At 39.1% G+C, this 23,595-nt stretch overlaps 1 protein-coding gene across 1 annotated transcript in view; it reads left to right on the forward strand.

Annotated features, from left to right (window-relative positions):
- The window catches only part of Gtf2f2 (general transcription factor IIF subunit 2), a 150,637-nt gene that overhangs the window by 11,645 nt on the left and 115,397 nt on the right, over positions 1-23,595 (forward strand). Inside the window, exons 2-3 of the mRNA XM_027928969.2 lie at positions 11,292-11,365; positions 23,522-23,540. Coding sequence (XP_027784770.1) covers positions 11,292-11,365; positions 23,522-23,540 — 93 coding nt within the window. The remainder of the gene's footprint in view (positions 1-11,291; positions 11,366-23,521; positions 23,541-23,595) is intronic.

Genomic DNA, 23,595 nt, shown 5'->3' on the forward strand with positions numbered 1-23,595 from the left:
GGACGACTATACATTATCTCAAAGGGGGAAGCAAGGGATGGCTTTTTTTTTGGTAAAGCCCTCATGCGTAGTAGGGCAAGAGGGAGGAGTTTAACCCAATCTAAATGAGTGTCTAAAGATAGTTTTGTTATGATGTCTTTCATTGTGAGGTTCGCTTGCTCAACCTTACCTGAGGCTTGGGAGCGATAGGGAAAATGAAGGTGCCATGGGATGGACAATGTCTTTGCCACATTCTGGGTTACTTGAGAGACAAACTCAGATTGGATTGAAGCGGGCATCCCAAACTGAGGGATTACTTCAGTTAGGAGGATGTTAGCAACTGTGGTAGCCCGCTTATTTGAGGTGGGGAAGGTCTCTACCCAACCCAAGAATGTGTCTATTAAAACTAGTATGTATTTGAAATTTTTTACTCTGGGCATGTTGGTAAAGTCGATTTGCCAATCTGCCCTGGGAATATGGCCCCTAGCCTGATGAGAAGGGAAGGTTCCAGGTTTTAAAGATGTATTGGAATTCACTCTTTTGCATATCTGGCATGAGGCTGTGATTTGCTGTATCACTTCTTTATCCTGGGGAGTCAGAGTAAAGAAAGAGTGGAGAAAGGTTTTGAGAGTCTGAGGACTGGTGTGGAAAATGGAGTGGAGGTAAGTAAAGAGGGCATGTTTAGGTGGGTCTCCGTTATTGGGTAATAATGGAGAGCCCATGGCAATGAGGGATCCAATGGGGTCTGAAAGGGCGGCTGACCTGGCTGCCTGATCTGCTTTTGAATTCCCCTGTGTGACTGGGGAGGAGTCATTTTGGTGTGATCTGCAATGGACAACTCCAAGTTTTTTAGGAAGCTGGGAGGCTTGTAATAGCTGGGTGATGTATGTGGAATTGGTTAAAGAGGTGCCCTTTTGAGTTCAGGAGACCTCTCTCCTTCCAAAATGCCTCATGAGATAAAAGAATGTGGAAAACATATTTGGAATCAGTATAAAGTATAAGATTTTTCCCTGCTGCCAATTCTCAGGCTCGCGTTGCAGCTACCAGCTCAGCCTGTTGGTTGGTGGTATTTGCAGGCAGGGGATTGGCTTCTATTACTCGTGATAGGGACACTATGGCATATCCAGCTTTTCTGATCCCCTCACGCATAAAGGAGCTGCCATCAGTGAACCAGGTATAATCAGGTTGGTCTAGAGGTCCCTCAGTGATATTAATTGGGCATGGGAGGAAGTTTTCTAGAATTTCCCTGCATTTATGTATTGGGGACTGTGTTTGACCTTGAGCCTGAATGGATAACAGAGTTGCCGGGTTGAGAGGGGAGCAGGTTTGGAAGGACACGGAGGAGTCTTAGAGGAAAGAGACCAAGAGAGAGAGAATTCGACAGGGAGGGAAGGTTTGCAGTCCTTTGTATGGTAGCAAGTCCTTGAGGTGATGAGGGGAGGTGAGAGTGATTTGGGCTCCAAAGGTAAGCTTTTGTGATTCCTTTAATAAAACATAGGAGGCCGCTAGGGCGCGGAGACAAGGAGCCCATCCCCGGGCAGTTGGATCTAACTGTTTTGAAAGGTATGCCACCAGAGCAAAGGTGGGCTCATACATTTGTCCCAGCACCCCCAAGCCTTACCCTTTGTTTTCATGAACATAGAGAGTAAAAGGCCTATTAACATCTGGCAGGTGTAGAGCCGGTGCTTGTAAGAGGGCCTTCTGGAGGTTTCTGAAATGTGGTGCTGCTGAAAGTAACAAGGGCTCATGCTTGTTCCCCTTTGCTATATCATATAATGGTTTGGTAAGTAATGAGTAATTTGGTACCCATGCCCTAAAATAGCCTGCCAGACCCAGGAACGAGAGAATCTCCTCTTTAGTTTTTGGTATTGGAAGGCTTTCAATAAGGCCTTTTCTATCGGTTGTGATAGCTTTCTTTCCTGGGGAAATGTGGAACCCTAAGTAAACAACCTCAGAGAGAGACAGAGAGCTGCACCTTTTGCGGAGAAACCCTATATCCTCGGTGAGCAAGAAAATTCAGAAGGGTAGCTGTGTCCGACTTTGAGGTTTCTAATGAGGGACTGCAGAGGAGGATCTCATCAACATATTGTAGGTGGGTTGAGTCAGGGCATAGAGGGAAAAAATCCTCAAGATCTCCAGTGAGGACTTGTCCAAAAATATGTGGGCTGTCTCGAAACCCCTGGGGCAGGACAGTCCAGGTTAATTGTCGGGAATGTCTAGTTTCTGGATTAGTCCAGGTGAAGGCAAATATGTCTTGGGAAGAGTCAAGATAGTGGAATCGAAAAGAAGGCATCTTTAAAATCAATAACTGAAAAACAGGTGGAGTTTGCAGGAATGGAGGAAAGGATAGTATAAGGGTTTGGAACCAGGGGATGTATGGGACTGGTTGAAGAATTTATTAACCTTAAGTCCTGCACCAAATGGTATGTTCCATTAGGCTTTTTTACTGCTAAAATTGGGGTATTGAATGGATATATTATTTCTTAGTAAGCTCTGAATGATTGGCTTTAGGCCCTTAAGACTGGCAGTTGGCAGCGGATATTAAGCCTGGTTTGGGAAGTGATTAGGGTCTTTAAGATGCACTTCCATGGGAGAGCGATTTGCAGAGGATGGGGTTTCAGTATCCCATACAATTGGATCTACCATTTTACAGGGGAGGGGAAAATGTGTGTTCTAGTGGTCGCTGGGGTCTCCACACCCGACACAAGGGGGTAAAGTCTCTTCTTCGTCGGGGAGTAAAGCCATGATGAAGATATAAGTAGGGGAGGACAATAAGGGTAAGGTTATGGGGGCCTTCAAGATAATATATCTCTTTCCCCACAAGGGGACCGGACACTGAGGCATAACCAAAAAATGGTGTGAAAAGGAGAACTCAGATAAGGAGCATGTGAGGGGAGGAGTTCTGCACGGGATGATGGTTTGACCTCCTACCACAACAATAGGAGATTCAGAGGGATAGGTAGTTCCCCAAAACTCTCTCAGAACCGAGAATGTGGCCCCGGTGTCTACCAAAAAGTTTATGGGATGCCCATCCACTCGGATAACCACCCTGGGTTCCTGCTTGGTGATTGAATAGGTTGGGACAGAAGACCCAGGGCCCCGTGAATCCTTGGCTGCTAGGCCCAGCAAGTCACTGGCGGGGTGACTGACCTCAGCTCCCGTCTGGGAATTGGGGCATTCGGATCCCCAGTGGCCAGGATGTCTGCATCTGGGGCACTGTCTGGGCGGTGTCCTGGGGTTAGGGCAAGCTCTAGTCCAATGTCCTTCATCACCACACTTAAAGCAGGGCCCAGGGGGTTCTTGTTGGAGGGTTGTTGTCTCCCCCTTTTCATAGGTTGGAAGCAGGGCCCAGAGGGTCCTCGTTTTGGGGGTTGTTGTCTCCCCCTTTCCATAGGTTGGAAGGAGCCCTGTAACACCTGGGCCAAAATCTGGCATTTTTGGCGTTTTGCTCTTTCATCTCTGTTGTGATAGACCTTGAAGGCCATGGCCAACACCTCAGTCTGAGGAGTCAAGGGTCCCCTCTCTAATTTTTTTAGCTTTGCCTGGATGTCGGGGTAGCTTTGTAAGAAAAAAATAGGTCATAAGAAGTTGCGTCCCATCTGGGGATTCAGGGTCCAAATTAGTGTACTGAAGGAGAGCCTTTGTTAGTCAGTCTAGGAAGGCTGAGGCGTTTTCATTTTTCTCCTGGACGACTTCCTGGAGTTTATCAAAGTTAATAGCCTTTTGTGCTGCCACCTTTAGACCAGCTATCAGACAGGTAATAAGGTGATCCCTATGTCCCAGGTCTTGGAGGTCATTATAATCCCAATGGGGGTCTTGGTCTGGAACCACCTGGGCCCCTAAGGGATGGTGGGCATTAGTCTGATGAACTTAGTCTGCATACGTCCTAGCCTGGTCCCAGACCCTTCTCCTTTCCTCAGGGAGGAGAGTATTGCAAATACTCTGCAAATAGAATCATATAGAGATCATGAAAGGTGAGGCTATAGGCTTGAGTGAAGTATTGAAACCTTTAAGATAAGAGACAGAGTTTGCAGTGTAAGTTCCCAATTCTTTTTCTACTTGGGAAAGGTCAAGCATAGAAAAAGGAACATAAACCCTTAAAATCCCGTCCGGCCCAGCGACCTCCCGAAGGGAGTTTGAGTCAGGTGATGAGATGTGGTGACTTGTGGGTTAGGTGCTGTATTAGTGTGTGAACTGGTGGCTGAATGGGTGGTTGGTGGACCAAAGTGAGGTGGAGGGACTGGGATGGAAGGAACGGAAGTGGGAGGAGTTTGTGTGGAAGTATCAGGAGGAAGAGGAGGAGGAGTGTCCGAAGAAGAAGCTATAGATATAGAAGACGGGGAAGTGGGAGGAGGTGAAAGTGGGGAAAGTGGGGCTGAGGGCAGGGGAGAGCAGTATGGAGGCGGTTCATCAGCTGGGTGGAAAGTGGAGGTGGAGAGCAGAGAAGAGGAAGGAGGAGGAGAAGGTGTGGAGGCAGAGAGTGGAGAAGAGGAGGAAGGAGGTTTGAGAGCAAGGAGTAGCTGTTGAGGCTTGCATTGGGTGCAGAGATTTGGATGAGATCGAAGCAAGGAAAAAGCCTCCACATAAGGAATCCCGTTCCACTTTTTTGATTGCTCACAGTAATTAAAAGATCCCGGAGTAAACTGGGATCCAGAGACCCACATGTGGGCCAAACGTTTTGGTTGTCTAAGGGTTATGTAGGCCAGTCCTGGGTACAGAATTTTATAAGCCTTTTCAGTTTAATATCAGTGGCCAGGCTCAGGGTTTTCAAATTATCTAAGAGGCACCGCAAGGGAGAATTGGCCCGGAGGGACAAGGAAGTTCCCATGCTGGAGGGCAAGATGGGAGTCAGAGAAAGAGAGAGAGGAACAGAGAGAAATCCCGGGCCAGAAAAAAGCTTCCAGGAAGCTCAGGGCGAACAGAGGATCAAGTGGGCATCTCCAAAATGACCTACCGCTGCGAGGAAATACAGAGGGCACTACCCGGTCATCACCAGTGAAGTGCGATCTGTGAGACCCAAATGGGGCCAGGGCCGCAGGCAACCTGACGTCAGGAAAGTTTTTCGACTGGAACGAGAGAATCGGGAACGGAGTTCCGGGGGGAACGGAGTTCCGGACTCTGGTGAGATGGGCTGTAGCAATAACACTAACCTGTCCATGGGAGATAAGAGTGAAGAGAGATGGAGGAGTTAGAGAGAATTAATCCTACGTCCCAGGCGGTCGATTCCCAGGGGTGTCCTAGCAGAGCGCCTGGGGTCCACCACGACCCTGATGGGTCTGGGTGGGGTGCATTCCCCCCCCACCCCTAAAACACATCTGGAGGGATTGCTGGACACTCAACGGCCAATTCCCTCGTTCTGGTGAGTTAGGGTTCAGGCGCTCATGGAGTGGGGGAACTCACCAATCTGCAGGCTGGTGGTGGGTGTCAGGCAGGTGATCAGAGGAGTGGACTGCGACAGGAACGGTTGGGCTTGGAGTTTGGGAATGGGGTTCCTCCTTGAGCGACGAGGATCCCCGTCCCGGGTTTCGGCACCAATGTAAAGGACGATGGAAAAGCTCCATAAACTCAACAAGCCAAAACAACCGTTTACCTGTCCAAGATTTTATTAGCAGGACCCTAACGGTCAGTTGCAGAAGAGAATGGAGTAGAGAGAGAGAAGAGAGAGGGGAAGAGAGAGAGGAGAGGGGGGAGGGGGGAGAGAGAGGAGAGGGAGTAAGAGAGTAAGAGTAAGAGAACTAACACGAACAGGGTGCTGATATTTATGGGCTTAACACAGGATGAGGAGGAGCAAGGTGAATGGGCTGTTACTTCTTCATTGGCTGAGAGTTCACACCACTTCAGGGATTGGAGGTGCGCCATTCAAAGTTTGCGCCATTCACAGGGATTGGAGGTGATGGTTTGCGCACCTTCAGTGCATCATGGACCTGAGCTCCCGGGAGAGAAGCACTCCGGGCGCCATCTTTACCAACAGATTCTGAGATGGAGATTAGCATGCCAGGTTTTATTAGGGAGTGCTCTTGGAGTTCACACTTCTGAAAAGAAAGGATTTAAGCAGCTTTGGGCAGAGGTTGTAGTACAGCCTCAGTGAGGGCCAAGGCTGATTCCACAGGGTGCCTCTAGAGCTGCCCTGAGTCATCATGAACTGTACCCCATGCTCACCAATTTTTGCATGTGGTGATTTGCTCTGAGAGGACGGCATGACCTTGGGCAGGGGGCTTTTTTCAGTGAATGACTGTGTGTGTGTGTGTGTGTGTGTGTGTGTGAGAGAGAGAGAGAGAGAGAGAGAGAGAGAGAGAGAGAGAGAAATAGAGATAGATATTGGGAATTGAACCCAGGGCCATGAGCATGCTAAGCAAACAGTCTGCCGCTGAGCTACATCCCAGGGCAGGCTATTTAAAAAATGCTAACAGTAAAGAGCTATCTGCTGGCCACATTCCCAGCAGTTGGGGGAATAGGCCTTCAGTGCTAAAGGGATGTGCTAAATATGGATGTCAAGTTGCAGTGTCCAGTACAGTGCCCCTAAATTGGTTTTACTCTGGGAGAAATAAGACTTTGATGAGTAGTAGTTGGGGGAACTAGCTATTTGATGAAACAGACTTGCCAAAGCAGCTTAGGAGAGTAAGGGCCATATATATCACCTTATAGAAGTAGGTATAGATGGCCAACATGAAGAATTTTCTCAAGGAGTTTTGATATAAGAGGGGCAGAGAAATGGGACAGTGGGTAAAAAGGATTGTAAAGTCTTCCCTTAGTAGGTGTGTGATTTTGAGCAATTAATTAATCTTTCTGTTCCTCAGTTTCCTAGCTTATAAAATGGAAAAAATAATAGGATTATGTATTAAATAGTTAATATATTTAAACGCATTTAGAAGAGTGCTTGTCATTTAATGTATTAGTTATCTACTGCTGTGTAACTTATCACCATACATTTCATAGTTTTAAACACAATAATTATTTCACAGTTTGTGTGGATCAGGAGTCCTGACATGCTCTTAGTTTGTTCTTCTGCTTCGCAGTCTCTGACAGATACAAAGTGTTAGCCATTGCCATATTCTCACATGAAGTCTTGACTAGAGAAGGATCTTTCCAAGTTCATGTGGCTGTTGGCCACATGAACAACAACCTCTGGGTTGTTGGGCCTAGAGTCATAATTTTTAGCTTGCATTTGGCTAGAGCCTGCTCCTAGTTGTTTTTTTTTTTTTCCCCCTGCCATGTGGACCTCTCCGACAGGGCCGCTTGCATAATCAAGGCATGCAAAGTGAGAAAACAGTGAGAGAAGCAAGACAGAAAGCACAGTTGTAATGTAACCCAATCAGAGAAATGACATCCCATCCTTTGCCATGTGTTTCAGGTCTATAAGGAAAATGGATTACACAAGTGTATGATATCAGCACAGGGGAGTCATTGTGAGCCAACTTAGAGTCTTTCTGCCACATTTAGTATGTACTGTTAGCTGCTATTATTATTCTGATGGAAATGAAAAGGTAGAATTGAAGGAAAGATGTCCTTGATTAGACAACGGGAAGAGAGATGGAATGTGCACAAGTAGAGGGATTGGCCATAGTTCATCTGTTGTTTTAAAATGGGGAAAGCAGCATAAAAATACCTGTGGCTAAATGGTAGACTCAGCTTTTTTCTTTTGTCTTTCCTTTGTGGAAGAGGAAGTTAGATTATCAGCATGGAGGGAGGGGAAAGAAAGAGGTGTTGTAGATTTGAGAAGTGAACTTTGGAATCATCTGGAGTTTGGGAGTGAATTGACTAGGGAGAAGAGTTTAATTTGCCAGACATCACCCAGGGTTTAATGTCATGTATTTAAAGTGAGACCAGTTAGCAGGATTATGTTTCTTCAGCTGCTCAGATGCAAATATGGAAAGATGATAAGGCTTTAATAAGGATTAAGGTTCTGCCAGGGCATTTGGTGGAGGGAGCATGGAAGGAAATGATTATAATTATATTGACTGGCCATGAAATCTAGGCCCGTTAAAGAGGGAAGTGAGGCTTAAGCAGATGGGGAACAGTGAAAAGATGTTAGTGAATTGAAAAGATGGAAGAATTATTGGACACAAAGTACTGAGGAAAGAGCTGAGAAGTTAGGAGATCATGGTCAGATTTGGTGCTTGAAATACAGGATAAGGAAGGGATACTTGAAATGCAGATTATGGAAGGCCTTAGGTATCTTGAAATAGGGTTTATTTGAACCATTGCCTAGGAATATGATAAAGAAAAGATACCATCTTATCCCTGATGTCTTTACTAGGGAATGTGGCTTGTGATTAGTAGAGTGGACTGCTTCTAGAAAAGGCAGTTTTCCTTTTGCATTGGAGTAATTAGTGTGAAGGTTCGCTAGAGTTAAAAATCAAAGACAAAATAAGAAGCAAGAACTTACTTGTGAGGTAGTATGTCAAGATTTGAGGCCATAAGGTAATAATTTACATAGTCCAAGATTTTAAAGATTTTATTTGACTTTGAACAGTACTTGTAGAGATCTTGTATTTAGTTGTGAACATTTGCTTCCTCATCTTTTTTGTTTCTCATTTATTTTTTATTAAAATTTTAAGCAAATACATAAAACAAAGATTATGGATATTATACAGTACCATACGTTTCAGTACATGTGTACATTGTGTAATCAGTTAAACATATCTATCTTCTCATTTATTACTTCTTCATGGTGAAAACATTCAAAATCCTTTCTTCTTTTTTGAAATAATACTGTACACAATTGATATCTGTAGTCACTCCACTCTTCAAATAGCATACTAGAACTAACTTCTGACCTGTAACTCAGAATGAGTACCTTTCCTCATCCAAAGTTGAACTTTGCTCATCCATCTCCCCTGCTCTTCACAGCCTCTGGTAACCTCTATTCTCTCAATTTTTATCAGATCAACTTTTATAATATTTCACATATAAATAACATCATGCAGTACTTTTCTGTCTTTGCCTAGTTTACTTAACAAAATGATTTCCAGTTCTATCCAGGTTGTCACATTCATTTTTATGCCTGAGTATATTCCATTGGGTGTATGTGCCACATTTTCTTTAACCATTCATTAATTGCTGGGCTCTTAGGTTAATTTCATTTTTTGGTTATTTTGAATACTGCTGCAGTAAATATGGGAGAAAAGATGTTTCTTTGACATACTGCTTTCATATCTTTTGGATATATACCCAGGAGTGGGATTGATGGATCATATATTTGATAGTTTTGTTTTTAATATTTTGAGAAATTTCTGTGTTGTTTTCTGTAATGACTGTATTAACTTACATTCCTGTCAACAGTGTGCAAGGGTTCCTTTTTCACAACATCTTCAAACTCTTATCTTTTGTCTTTTTGTTTATAATCATTCTTACTAAAGTAAGGTGATATCTCATTGTTTTGATTTGCATTTCCCTGATGATTAGTGATATTGAGCATTTTTTTTCATATACTGGTTGTCCATTTGTAAATCTTGTTTTGAGAAATATCTACTTAGCTCTACTACCAAATTTACAATTAGATTTCTTTGCTATTAAGGATTTTTTTTTAAGTTTCTCATCTTTTCTTGTTAGATGTATGGTTTGCAGTCCCTCCCCCCATTCTACAGACTGTTTCTTCACTCTGTTAATTATTTTCTTTGCTGTATAGAAGCTTTTTAGTTTGACATGTTTCTGTTTGCCTGAATTTCCATTTGTTTCCTGTGCTGTTAGGGTCTTTTTTAAAAAAATCCTTACCTATTCCAGTGTCTTATAGTGTTTCCCTGTGTTTTATTCTAGTAGTCACATTGTTTTTGGACTTTACATATCAATTCATTCTTCCACACATGCATACCCAGTTTTTCCAGCACCATCTATAGTTTACTAATCAGCATCTACGTACCTTGACATAGTAATAGCACCTGGATTTTCCTTATGGTGACTAGTACTCCCTGTTTTCAATCTTTGTGATTCTAATGGTGTTTACTGCCCCTTTCTAAAGATGTCATCAACTCTGGCTAGCCTGTGAAAATATACCCAAGGAAGTAATTGCCACTTGGGAAGGAGACTTTTGCTGTTTTGGAGTTGCTTCAGCCATGTTGAGAATTGAGTCAACATGGGTGGAGGGGAAAAGAGTTGAAAGACAGTGAAAGAGAGTGAGTCCTCATGATAATATTTGAGCCCTTAATCAAGCCCTTAATGCTGGTTGTCTTGGACCAATAAATACTCTATAAGTAGGTTTTCTTTTCACCCATGATCAAAGGATACCTAATGGATAGATACAATTACCATAAGGCTTTTGCCAAATCCTTTAAGTTTGTTTGAGTAGTGTGCAGCGAAGCTGACATGTTAAGATAATAGAATCTTCAAAGTCCTTTTTCCTCTAGTTTTTTTTTACATACTTTTCTTATTGTTGGTACCCCTAGGGAAGGCAGTGTGGGGCAGTAAGAGAATATCAGATCAAACTAGAAACAAGCCTTATGTCTGATACTAGCTAACTATATTGTTTCAACCTTCTTAGATTCAGTTTTTGTCTGTAGAATGAGGAGAATGATGGTGATTTTATAGTTAATTGGAAGGATTAAACGTGATAGTGAATATGAAATGTCTGGCATGATCCTTGATGCTGTTTGACTCCCTTCTTCCTTCCTCTTTTCCCAACCTCTGGTATATTGTTTGATACACAGCAGTAATTCAATATGTTCTAGTGTAAAGAATGCATACATAATTGAACAAATACAATCAGGCTCTTCTTTTTACCCTTCTGTTTTTGAATTTTTACTATACTCAAGGTACTGCAATTTATTTAATAGTCAAGCGTTTTTTTCTTTTCCTTTTTAAATTTCATTTTTTTAAATGAAATATTGTCACATAGATTCCCCCCTCCCCCCCAGTTTTGGCATCTGCCTCTGGCTCAATTATGCATTCATGTTCATGTTATCATTCTAAGATTATTGTGAGAAATAATGACACATAACATTCATTGACTACTTGCGTCGCATAAGGCATTGTACTTTAAACTTTACATATAGTATCTTTTTTACTCTTCATAATGGGATAACTTTAAAGGTATGTAATGTAGTCCATACTACTTCTTAAAAGATTCAAGGTTAGGTATATAATAGACATTCAGCATTTTATTTCATTTTTCTTTATTAAAATTAAGTTCCTTCTAATTGCATGAGTACAGTTATAGACACAATATAATGTATTGGGTGAAGAATGCAGATCCTGGAGCTATGCTGCCTAGATCCGAATCCTGGCTCTATCATTTACTAATTATTTAACTCTAGATAAATTATAAATCCTGGAGTACCCCATTCTCATCACCTGTAAAATGTTTCACTTCATTTTAGGTTCCTAAATATTTGTCACAGCAATGGGCTAAAGCCCCTGGAAGAGGTGAAGTTGGGAAACTGCGGATTGCCAAGTAAGTTATTTACATATTACTAACATTTTAAAAAGTTGTTTTTAAAAAAATTTTACAGATGTTTTGTATATGATTATAGTTCTTGGTCAGATAGAGAATTTACTTGGAAGATGAAAAGAATGAGCACACTAAGGCTTGTCAAAAGAGATGGTTATGTGCCTTGTAAAGAGAAATTCTTGTCTGTGTACATGCACTCTTCAGTGACTGGTGGTGTGAATATAGGGTGCAATTTATTGGTAAAATGTGAGGTCAATGAAACAGTGGAGTATATAGTTCCCCTACTCCTCTATCGTCTGTATGTTTTGTGTGGAGGTGTGCCTGGGTTGGGTATAACTGGAAGCACCAAAGAAAGCTTTTCAGTAAAAGGACTTTGCCACTGTTCTACCATTCCTGTTTCTAGGCACTTTGAAAGTAAGTAGGGAACTTCTAGTAAACAGTGTAACAGAGAAGCCTCAAAAGCTGAGCTGATGTAATCCTAAGGTCTCATATTCCTTTCTTTCTATCCATTCATTTTAATCAAAACTCTAGTCAGCTTTCCATGCCTACTACTCGATTGAAATAGCTCTTACCTATTAACAATATCCTCTCCTTTATCAATTAGCGTTTGCTTTGTAACAATCAACCCCCAAACCTGGTGGTTTAGAATTAAAACCATCTTATTTGTCTTTAATTCTGTGGATTGGTTTTAGTTGGGCTGACCTGGCTGGCTTTCTTGGTTAAAATGACATCCTTAGTGTCTTGTGATGTGATAACAGCTGGGGCAATGACCATTCGTTTCATCTCCAGCATATTTATTCTCATAATGGAAAAAGAGTTCCAAGTAGCCAAAAAGAGGGAAGCCCCAGTGTACAAGCACTTTGCAAACCTGATCTTGTGTATGTTTGCTGGAGTTCTATTAGCAAAGCAACACACAAATCTAAGCCCAAACTCAAGGGTGGTGTAATAGAGTCCCATGTCAAAGAATTTGTGTTCCTTTTTTTTTAAAACAGAGTGCCATATCCAAATTCCTAAATCCTATCGTCAAATAGCAGTCTTCTTAATTGACCTTCTACAGAACTTGTTATGACTGATCACATCTTTCCTGGAATTTTTTTTTTTTAACTTTACATCTGAAATGGCACTCTCTTGACCTTTCCCTTGTTGACTGTTTTTATTTTTAGGTGTAGAGGGACACAGTACTGTTTATAGTAAAAAAGAACTTTTCATGACTTTGTGATGAGATGACTCTCAATCTTAAGATGGAATTAGACTGGGTTCATCAAGTACTTTTATTTATTTATTTTTACGTGGAGCTGAAGATGGAACCAGGTGCCCCACATGTGCTAGGCAAGTGCCCTACCACTGAACTACAACCCTAACCCTAAGTCTCTGTTTTTAACTACTTCTTAGGTCAGTCTTCTAATTTAAATGTCCTTGGTTTTTTTCTTCTCTCTTCACTTGCTTTCAAGGTGTTCTTATCTGATTTCCTAGCTGTAAATAGCTCAAGCTTTGATCTACACCTGAATTCCACACTCATAATCCTGGTAGCTTCCTTGATGTTCCTTTTCACATGTCTCAGATGCATCTCAAACTTAGTAATTGCAATGAGAGGCTGAGACAGGAGGATTCTAAGTTCAAGATCAGTCTTAGCAACTTAGGGAGGCCCTAAGCAACTAAGTGAGACCCAGTCTGAAAATAAAAAGGGCTGGGGATGGAGCTCAGTGGTCAAATGCCCCTTGCTTAAATGCCCAATACCAAAACCAGAACACTTAGTAATTGTACTTCATCTGTTCCATCTCTTTGGAACAGTCTTCCTCTAGATATCTCCGCGGCTGGCTCTCATACTTCTTTTTTAGGTCTCTGGTCAAATAACAGCTCATCAAAACCTTTTCTGACCACCATATACAAAATAGCACCCTGTATTTTCTACCTTTCTTACTACTGTTTGTCCTTAGTAGTTTATAATTTATTCACCTTCTACTGTGCCAGTCTGGTATATTGTATATTTGTTTTGTGTATTGTCCATTTCTCCTACTAATGTATAAGCACTATAAAGTCATATTTTTTGTCTTGATGATTACTGTATCTCCAGCATTCAAGAACAGTGCTTAATACAGTATATATTTGGTAAATTGTTATTGAATCAGTAAATGAAAACTATACATTTAAGTGGAAACAGACTTGAATTCTGATTGGTAAGATAATTCCATCTGGTTCTAGTTTCTGCTCCATTAGTTACTATCAGTGAAGCTTTGTCCAGGTTACTGAATCTTTTCTGAGTTTTTATTTCTTATCCTTAAAGTTGCCTGTTTTGTAGGACTTTTATATAAATCCAGTGAGATAATATGGATGTAGTTATTTGTATTTAACTTTATAAAATGAATGTATTCTTGGAAGGTTGTAGATAAATTACATTTTCTGTAGTTGTCATACTTTTATTCATTTATCTTTTCTGTGGTGCTGGGGATTGAACCCAGGGCCTGGTTCATGCTAGGTATGTACTTTACCCTAGCTAGCCTCAGTCATACCTTTACTGTAAAAGGAAACACTGTATACTTTTAATTGAAATCTGTAGTGATTTATGTTTTTTTTTTTTTTTTCTGGAAGTGGAATTCTTTGTAATGCAGATAATTATCTACTTTTCTGTTAAAAGACTTTGGAATTTTTTATATTAGATTTTACCGGTAGCGGAATCGGAGCTACCGCCAAAATCTCAGAAATGTATGTCACCAAAGAAAGGCAGGCTAAAGGAGAAGGGCCTTAGCCACTTAACTCCAGGATGTTATGTCCTGACTTCACTGGAGCTCAAGACCTGGCTTCTCATCCCAAGTATTTGTGGATAGTTGATTGGTTTGGGGCCTTATCTCTCTAGCCTTAGCTTTTTGTCTTGTAAAATATGAATAACAATGTCTTCTCCACCCATGGGAGAGTGTTTATAAGACAAGTGAAACAGCTTAAGTGCTTTGAGTTGGTTAAACTCAGATGTTCTCCTTCTCCTACCATTACATTTCTGTAAATCTCTGTATAAAGAAAATATGTGTTTGAGGAATGTAAAATCTTTCTTTTAGTGTGGGAAGGGGAGACTTATGGGAAAAGAGTAAAAGGAACCAAGGTTCAAGTAAAGCCATGCAAGCCCCAAATATTACTTTTATCACTAAAGTAAGATCTTAAAGATGACATGCTAAATAAGCAATAATGAGTATGTTCTGCATTTTTTCTTGACAATCCTGGCTTAGTAGAAAATTTCAAGCTCTTTTTCTCCTTAGTTTAAGATAGATGGTTTAAATGATTGCATTTAACATATAATGCCTGGAATACTACCTTTTTATATGTTTCTCTAATGCAATTACTAATGGGTCTCTTGTTCTTTTTCCATAGTGTACTGGTTTTCTGGTTTTGTAAATTGTATGGTTACCCAAAATATTAGCAGATCGTGTGTGTGTTTCTTTGTTTTCTTCCATCCATTACCTGGCCAGTTTGCCAGTTTTATGTGGTAGTATAGTTGATTCCTGTAGGAGTTCAACCAAAGTCCCATAGAAATATTGTGTGTGTGTTTTATGGCATAAGTAGTACATATTTTAATTTTTTTTTAAAAAAATTACCTTTGTACAAAAGAGAAAGGCACCTGTTTTTCCCATTCACAGTCCTTAGAGGTGGTGACAGTTTGGTATGTAAACTTCCAGATTACATATAGATTATTTTGGATGCTTAGCATATGGACAGAGTTTTAAAACATCTTTATTTATTCCATAGCTAAATATTTCTCAAACCCCTTTAAGCTCCATTTTGCTAACTTTTGATCATAGCATAGAACTTGGCTTTTTTTCTCTTTGTCATTGACTCATATTTAGCTCTAAGACTTTGGTTTATTCTATTTCATTTTCCCTTATGTCTTCCTTAGGATCCCTTGTCAATGCCTCTCTTTCTTGTTTTTCCCATTTTAGTTTCTGAATTCTTTTGAAAATAAAATCCTCAGTTAAAGTGGTTTGAAATCTCCCAAATTTATATCACTTTAATCAATACAGTTGAATCAAAAAGTATACTTACCAGATTTTCTTAAAAGGGAATTGTTTTATTTAGGAGTTTTTATACAAGTGTAGGGGACAGAAAAGGAGCAGATTGTGAACGTGTGCATGTATCTATGTGTTTTATATGTAGACAAAAGATCTAGTCGCCTAATACAGCAGTAAATAATACAGTAAATAATACAGTAAATAATACTATTTACTATAAATTTATATATTTATATATATATATATTTTATATATTAATATATTTATCCGTATTTATATGGATTTATAGTATTAGTACCTCAAGATTGCTGTGGAAATGCTTGAAAACAGCTTGTTCCCTACTAGGTCTCCTGGCTGTATTCTCCAAGCTGTCTTGTTTACATTCATAATTTAGTTTTTGTTATTCTTAGTGAATTACAAGATTTGCTATTAAACAATGTAGGATGAGTGAAGGAATGGCTTAGCAGTACGTGTGACTAGGTTATCAGAATCTTAGTTATTTCAAGCATAATATGAGTCATCAAATTTATGTGGCTGTAAGCAAAAGAATCCATTAATAGATGTTTGTTGTTTAGAATGAAGTGGGATGATAGTCCCACTCTCTTCTCTGCTGGTTAGCTCACAGTGTAAACATTATGTTTAGTTCTTTATGCTGCTCTTGAAGAGAGTCATGGGCAAATCAGTTCATTCAGTGAACTGAAACTAGGGATGATGAGAAAACTATTTTAGTCAGTGTCTAATGAGGAATGTGGAACGTTTGAAGATACTAGGACTGTTAAGAGAAGATTTAGGACAAACCAAGGAAACTGTCTTCACATGTTTTTAAGACTAAAAGATGTGTAATCAACTATTGATTCTTGAGAAGAAAACTAACCAGTTTATGGGGTTACCTGTGGCTTAAAAAAAGTAATTTGGTGCTGGCGAGGATGCAGGGGAAAAAGGTACACTCATACATTGCTGGTGGGACTGCAAATTGGTGCAGCCAATTTGGAAAGCAGTATGGAGATTCCTGGGAAAGCTGGGAATGGAACCACCATTTGACCCAGCTATTCCCCTTCTCAGACTATACCCAAAAGACCTAAAAAGAGCATACTACAAGGACGTAGCCACATCAATGTTTATAGCAGCACAATTCACAGTAGCTAGACTGTGGAACCAACCTAGATGCCCTTCAATAGATGAATGGATTACAAAAATGTGGCATTTATACACAATGGAATATTACTCAGCACTAAAAAATAACAGGATCGTGGCATTTGCAGGGAAATGGATGGCATTAGAGCAGATTATGCTAAGTGAAGTTAGCCAATCCCTAAAAAACAAATGCCAAATGTCTTCTCTGATATAAGGGAGGGGGGGTGACTCAAAATGGGATAGGGAGGAAGAGCATGAGAAGAAGATTACCACTAAATAGGGAAGAGAGGTGGGAGAGAAAAGGAGGGAGAAGGGGAATTGCATGGAAGAGGAAGGAGACCCTCATCATTATATAGAATACATGTATGATGTTGTGAGGGAAAAAAAAAAAGAAGTGTGTCACATTAGATTGGGTAGAGAGATGTGATGGGAGGGGAGGGGAGGGGAAGTGGGGATAGGAAGGGCAGCAGAATAAAATAGACATTATTATTGCTGTATGTATATAAGTGACTGTATGAACAATGTGATTCTGCAACCTGTACAATCAGAAAAATGAGAAATTATACCCCATTTGATTTAAAAAAAAGTAATTTGGGATAAAAAGTGAAAACAACTGAGGTGTTTGGAAAGGCACTGTGGCATACTGGTTAGGAATATGGACCAGGGAGTCAGGCCTGAGGTTTAGTTCTGATTTGTCACTGATTAGCTGTGTGTTGTGGAAAAGTTGATTACCTTTTCTCTTTCCTCATCTGTTAAAAGGAGCAAGTATTACTACGTTGTAGATTGAAAGTATGTACAGTTCTCAGTAGTGTTCACCTACTGTCATACCACACAATCCAGATAGGAGGCATTGCCTGTGTCTAATGTGATGTAACTCTGGACACTTCCTGCCACCAACTCTCCCAAAGCTAAGCAGCAGCATGCTGTGCAGTGTAGGCCAGAAGCTGGGAAGACCTATGAGGTATGGTGGGTCATTCCAGCAGAGAGAGGGCTTCAGGGTGGAGAGACTGGGAGAGGCAGAGGCAAGAGAAGAATGGGAGTGCAGCTGGGAGTGTTGCACCTCCCAAATTTGGTTCTGACTTAACACCTGAAAAAAGGAGAGTCCAATTGTGAATAGGATAAGAGTAACAGCCTATTTTAACAGTTGGTAACATTTAGGCCATTTGTGTAAAGCAATCTATGTGATGTTCCTAAAACGTACTTGGGTTATTTTTATACCTTTGGGCGTTTTGACATGTACCACATTTTAATTAGCTTATAGTTTTGCTTTAGCTTTAATTTTAAAGCCAGCTTTTTTTCTACATCATCTCAGAATAGTTCTGTTTTCTAAATGTTTGATTTATGTTATATTTTTTTGACAATCATGAATCATACCCTACACAAATAAGACTTCTCCCAGAGAAACATCATTTGTAGTTTTATATCTAAACACATTTATTATTCCATGTCATATAGGGGCCTACCAATAATAGAAAGTCTACAAACAAAAATTCAATGAGATGTAATTTTTATTGATAAATTTAATAAATTTAAAAGTGTTATACTGTTGATAGGCATTTAAATTGGTACAATTTTTTTTAAAAGGCAGTCTGAAAACAGAGGTATATGTTTATAATATATAAAACACACATGCAATATATAATATTGCTACTCAAAACAGAGTATTAACCCCATTGTTTTCTCTGACAGCTAAACCTCAAGCATTATGTTTAGTTCTTGGTGCTGCCATTCTAGAGGGAGACAGATAAACATACCCAGCAGAATAGGGTGAGGAAAATGAGAAGGCTAGAAAAATTAAAAATAAAATGTTCATGCCTGTGACTAAGTAATCCCATTGATTTCTGGGAGTTTATCCCTCAGAAGCAATAAGTTGGTAATGTGGAGATTGATAAGTAGTGATGTTAATTGCAGTATTATTTGTTATAGAGAAAAATTAGCAATATCCTTATATTCCTTAGTAAGTGGTTATTTAAATAAATGACACATTTTAAACTTACTTCAAAGCTTTTATTTTAAAATAGTCTCAAGCTATAGAAATGTTCGAGGAATATTTTAAAGGTCTTTTTTGCTGGATCATTTTAGAATAAGGTACTGACCTCATTCCCTGCCACCCTCTAGTATTTTAATGTGTATTTATCCAATGATGTTCTCCCACGTAATCACAATTTACCTCTTCAAATCAGTAAATTAACATAAAAAAGTACTACTACTTAATCCTTAGACTTCAATCAAGGTTTTCCAATTGTCTTAATATTGTTTGATAACAAAAAGATCCAGGGTAGAATGAGGTTGCATTCTGTTGCTATGTGTTTGTACTTTGCTTCACTCAATCTACAACATTCTGAAGTTTTTCCTTGACTTTTCAATTTATAGGTGTCAATGCAGTTGTCGTTTACAAGGCAGTTATTTTATAAAATTTCAGCTTCTCTTATGTATCTTTGTGATTAGATTTGAGTTATGTGTCCTTGGCAGGATTATAACAAAGGTGAGGGCTGGGGATGTGGCTCAAGCGGTAGCGCGCTCACCTGGCATGCGTGCGGCCCGGGTTCGATCCTCAGCACCACATACAAAGATGTTGTGTCCGCCGAAAACTAATAAATAAATATTAAAATTCTCTCTCTCTCTCAGTCTCTCTTTAAAAAACAAAACAAAACAAAAACAAAGGTGAATCTGGGTTCTTGTATTCTAGCAAAGTTTGCATGTTTTCATTTTTTCCCATTACTGGCGGTGTTAACTTTGATCATGCTATGCTTCACTGTAAATTTATTTATTCTTTTCATCTTTGTAATCATTGCATATTCTGTGGGGTGGTACTATAAATATTACAAAATTTTCAAACTTATCCATTTATTTTAGTATGAACTCATGGATTCTGATTTTATTCAGTGGGTCACAATTTGCCATTTCATTTATTCTGATGTTCATATTGTCCAAAATTTAGCCAGTGGAAACTTCTTCTAGATGGCTTCCATGTCCCTTTATTTCTATTTTTAATTTAAATTAAATTTTTTACGGTACTGGGAATTGAACCCAGAGTCTTGCACATACTAGTCAAGTGCTCTACCTCTGAGCCATTCTTATCCCCTTCTTATTCTATCCCCAGTCATTCTTATTTTTTATTTTGAGACAGGGTCTTGTGAAGTTGCCCAGGCTGGCTTTGAACTTGAGATCTTCTTGCCTCAGTAGTATAAGTCTTGTGACCTTTTGGCATGTCCTCATTATTCTTTGAATACTTTTTACTTTTTGACATAGAAAGATGTTTTAGACTCATATTTTACTGGTTTGGTCTCTGGATCAGCCATTTCTATAAGAAGCCCCAGTTCCTTTTAGAAGAGAATGATTTAGAAAACAAGATCTGGATATCCCAGGTGTTCATTGTGTTCTCAGGCCTCTCTGTGAGCAACATTCATGTATATACCCGCGCGCACGCTCACACACACACAAACACACCCCTTTACATCTATATATCTACATATATTGAAAATCATGACCTCATACCGTTATCTGGTTCCTATCCAACACTATAGGATATGTTCCAGTTTTTTTCCCTTTTCTTGTTTGTCTTTCTTTTCTAAAAGTGAAAACCCTGGTTCTAGTTATCTTTAATATATTTACTTGTTTGTTTAGGCTTCTGTTCTTATTTGTGTAGTCCCTGCCTGTCCCACCGCATGTGGGATGCCCTTGAATACCCTTCTCACTCTGCTTGGGCTGTAGCTCCCTGATTTGGCTCCCATCTTTGCTGACCGCTTCACTCACTCAGGCTTCCATTCCATCTCCTACTTACTAGGCTCAGAAGAGCCACTCCTTATCCATCTTGGCTTTGGTACCTTGCCTCAGGCTGTTTCCTCAATCCAGGGACATCCTCTTTACCCAGCTTACGCTGTGACTATTGCCCAACCTTCTCTGCAGATACTTGCTTGATTTCACCTAATGGTTTTTTACCTAAATTGGAAGCAGAGGTATTAATAAGGATTAAAAACAAAACAAACAACAAAAATCCTTAAGCAAATTGAAAACTTGAAGTATGGTTGGTTTTCTTTTTCTTTCTTTCTTTATTTCTTATTTATTTATCTATTTATTTATTTTTGGTGGTACTGAGGATGAAACCCCAGGGCCTCACACCTAGTAGGCAAGTTCTGTACCACTGAGCTACATTCTCAACTTTGGTTGGTTTTCTTAACTGAGAAGGGATGATGCTTTATTATCAGTGATAGTAAAAAAAACTCATGACTCCATTGGTGTTAGATCCAAGAAGTGCTTAAAAGTGTAAGAAAAAAGAAAGACATGACTATTTATAATTTTTAAAAAAGAAAGAGGTATGAGACTGGAATCCAAAGAAGTAGCTGTTGAGTGTTGACAGATGAACTAAGAATAGCAAAAGGGGAAATGTTATAATAGTTGATGTTTGTCAGTTAGACCACAGGCCATGGTGCACAGGGTGTATTATATTTGTAATGTAGAACAACAAAAGATTGTGTGTAATTTTGTACATGTATGCATGTGAGCAAGGGGATATGTATCTTCCTTTTCAAATAAGTTTTAAGTCTTAAAGGATTAACTTTCCCCTAGAAATTTAACTCATCCAGAGCTCATCAATGTCTTTATCATTCCAGCTAGGCTATAATTACATATGTGAAAATGAAGTTATTCTCCCCTCCTGTGTTCCCTAATTGCATCTGGATGATTTTCTAGTTATCCAGATTGGAAATGTCAACATGATCTTTAATTCATCTTTTTTCCTTTGCTGCCCACTTCCAGTCATTTTCTCTTCTGTCAGTTTTGTAAGCTGTTCTAAAAGTTTAATGACCCATCATGAAGTTTCTTGCATTTTATAGCTACCTGATTCAAGCCTTCATTCCTTTTAATGTAGATTTTTGTATTTGCCTCCATATTCAGTAAACATTTTGAGAGCACATTTTGCAACTTTGCCTTTGCTTTGTACACAGCATTTCTGTTTTAAAGGCAACTAAATTAAATGCCTCTAGAAGCCAAGTTCAGGAGTGACAGGGAAGAGACTGGTGGATTTAGTGCCTTTCTCAAACACATGTCTAGAGGATTGTTGTCAAGTGGAATTGGGGGCCGGTTGTCAAATCTTGCAGTCTTGTAAGAGAAGCTGGAATTCACATTTTTATGTGAACTCTTAGTATCTTCTCATCTCTATTCTAGATACTTTCTCAACTAAGAGAAGATGAACATTGCCTTTTAATATGCAGTGAAAGACTGAGAAACCTATACTAAATAAATCTGTATAAGAAACTGGACTGCTTAGTCTGGTCTAAAAGACTTGACTGCTTGAACCCAGCCTTCCATTCTGGTGCCAGAAAGAATGTGTTACTTTGTCATTTCGGATGTTTACTTGCCCTTGTGGGCTGTTCCTGTAGCCTGGAATGCTCCCATGGTGTTGATCTCACCCTGCACTCAGATTCATCTTTTCTTGGCTTTCTAGTCTGCATTTCCTTGACAGTGTGTTTTACTTCTGCCATAATGCTTTATCATTTTGACAAGATATGAATTGCCTTATTTGTAGTTGTTTATGGATTGGACCTGACTATTTTTATTATACTGGAACTTACTGAGGACAAGGTCCTATAGTCATACTATACCAGGCTCCTACAACAATGCCTAGAGGATTGTATAGTAGACTTGTAATGACAGAATGAATGATTAAGCGACTGAATAAAGGCAGATTGGAATTAAGTTGAGTGGAGAAACTGGTCTTCATATCTCTAGTCACCTTTAGTCTATCCTACACGTTTTCTGGTGCAAGTTTTCTGGAGTATTTTTGACCTTTATTCATTTGTTTGAACAGTGTCTGTGGATCTTCATTGCCCAAAGAATTAAGTTCATGCTTTGGACTATGATATTTAAGATATTCCATGATTTAACTTCCGTTCATCTCTCACTATGCCTCTCATTTTTTCTTTTTGTGTATGTGTGTGTTGGAGATTGAACCCAGGCTCTCGTACATGGGGGAAACAATGTGCTACACCACTGAGTTATTCCCCCAGACCCACCATTCTTTATATTGCCTCTTTACCAGCCAAATCTGATTACTTATTTGTGATGAGATCTTTCTGTGACTTGGCTGAGCTATTCACTTCTGAAACAGTATTTTCCCATCTCCATTTATTGCAGTCTTAGTGTTTCAAGGATCAGCTCAGATCTGCCTCTTTGTTGAGCCATCCCTTAAGTCTTAAAATGGAAGAAATTGTATTCTCCCATCTGATCCTAGCACATACAGCATGGCTCTCTTAAGGGAACATTAAAATTTATGTATTTTGCTGTCAGGGGCAGAGACCTTCCCCTCAGTACTTTGCATGTAGTAAGTAAGTACATATAAATACATATTCTTAAAAAAGTTATGTTATTTATATAGGATGCACATTAATTCCATATTTGTAAAAAATTTTAAATGGGTAATTCAAATATGTGTGAAATAGTGTAGAAGGATTTTTACCTGTATTAAGATGTTAGCAGTGAAATTATGGCTATTTCAAAACATTTTTTTGGTTTGTTTGTAGTAAAAAAGTGTTTATAATAGCCATTTTTTTTTACAATGGAGAAAATTTCTTATGATTTTAATATATGGTTAAATTTAATAACTTTTGATCATTAAGACTTTAGTTAAGTGAAACCTTTTCACATAGACGAAGTAAATAGTAAAATTTGATGAAATACTATTTAGATCAGGTATTAAATATACATTCACATGCTGCTGAAACTGAAAATGTTCAGAAATAAAGATAAGAATCATAGGATCTTTATTAGGACAAAATGTAATTAGGACAGGTAATAATAGTGTTATGTGATATAAGTTCATAATATCTAAAATAATCATGTAAGATCAATGTAACTTTGTTTTTTCCTATAGGATTATAAATAGTTGGGGGAAGCCAAGGGTAAACATTAGTCTTTATAAATGTAATATTTTACGTAAGTATTAAGTAGCATTATTTCTTTTAGCTCTTAACTCATATTTGAAAACAATATGAAATCTAAATAATTTAAAATATTTTTTCTTTTCTTTTAGGAATCAAGGAAGGACTGAGGTAAGATTAATTATATGAAAAAAAATTTAAAGCATGGAAGTATTTTACTCTTCAT

This window comes from Marmota flaviventris, chromosome 4, assembly GCF_047511675.1.
Source record: "Marmota flaviventris isolate mMarFla1 chromosome 4, mMarFla1.hap1, whole genome shotgun sequence".
Classification (NCBI taxonomy): domain Eukaryota; kingdom Metazoa; phylum Chordata; class Mammalia; order Rodentia; family Sciuridae; genus Marmota; species Marmota flaviventris.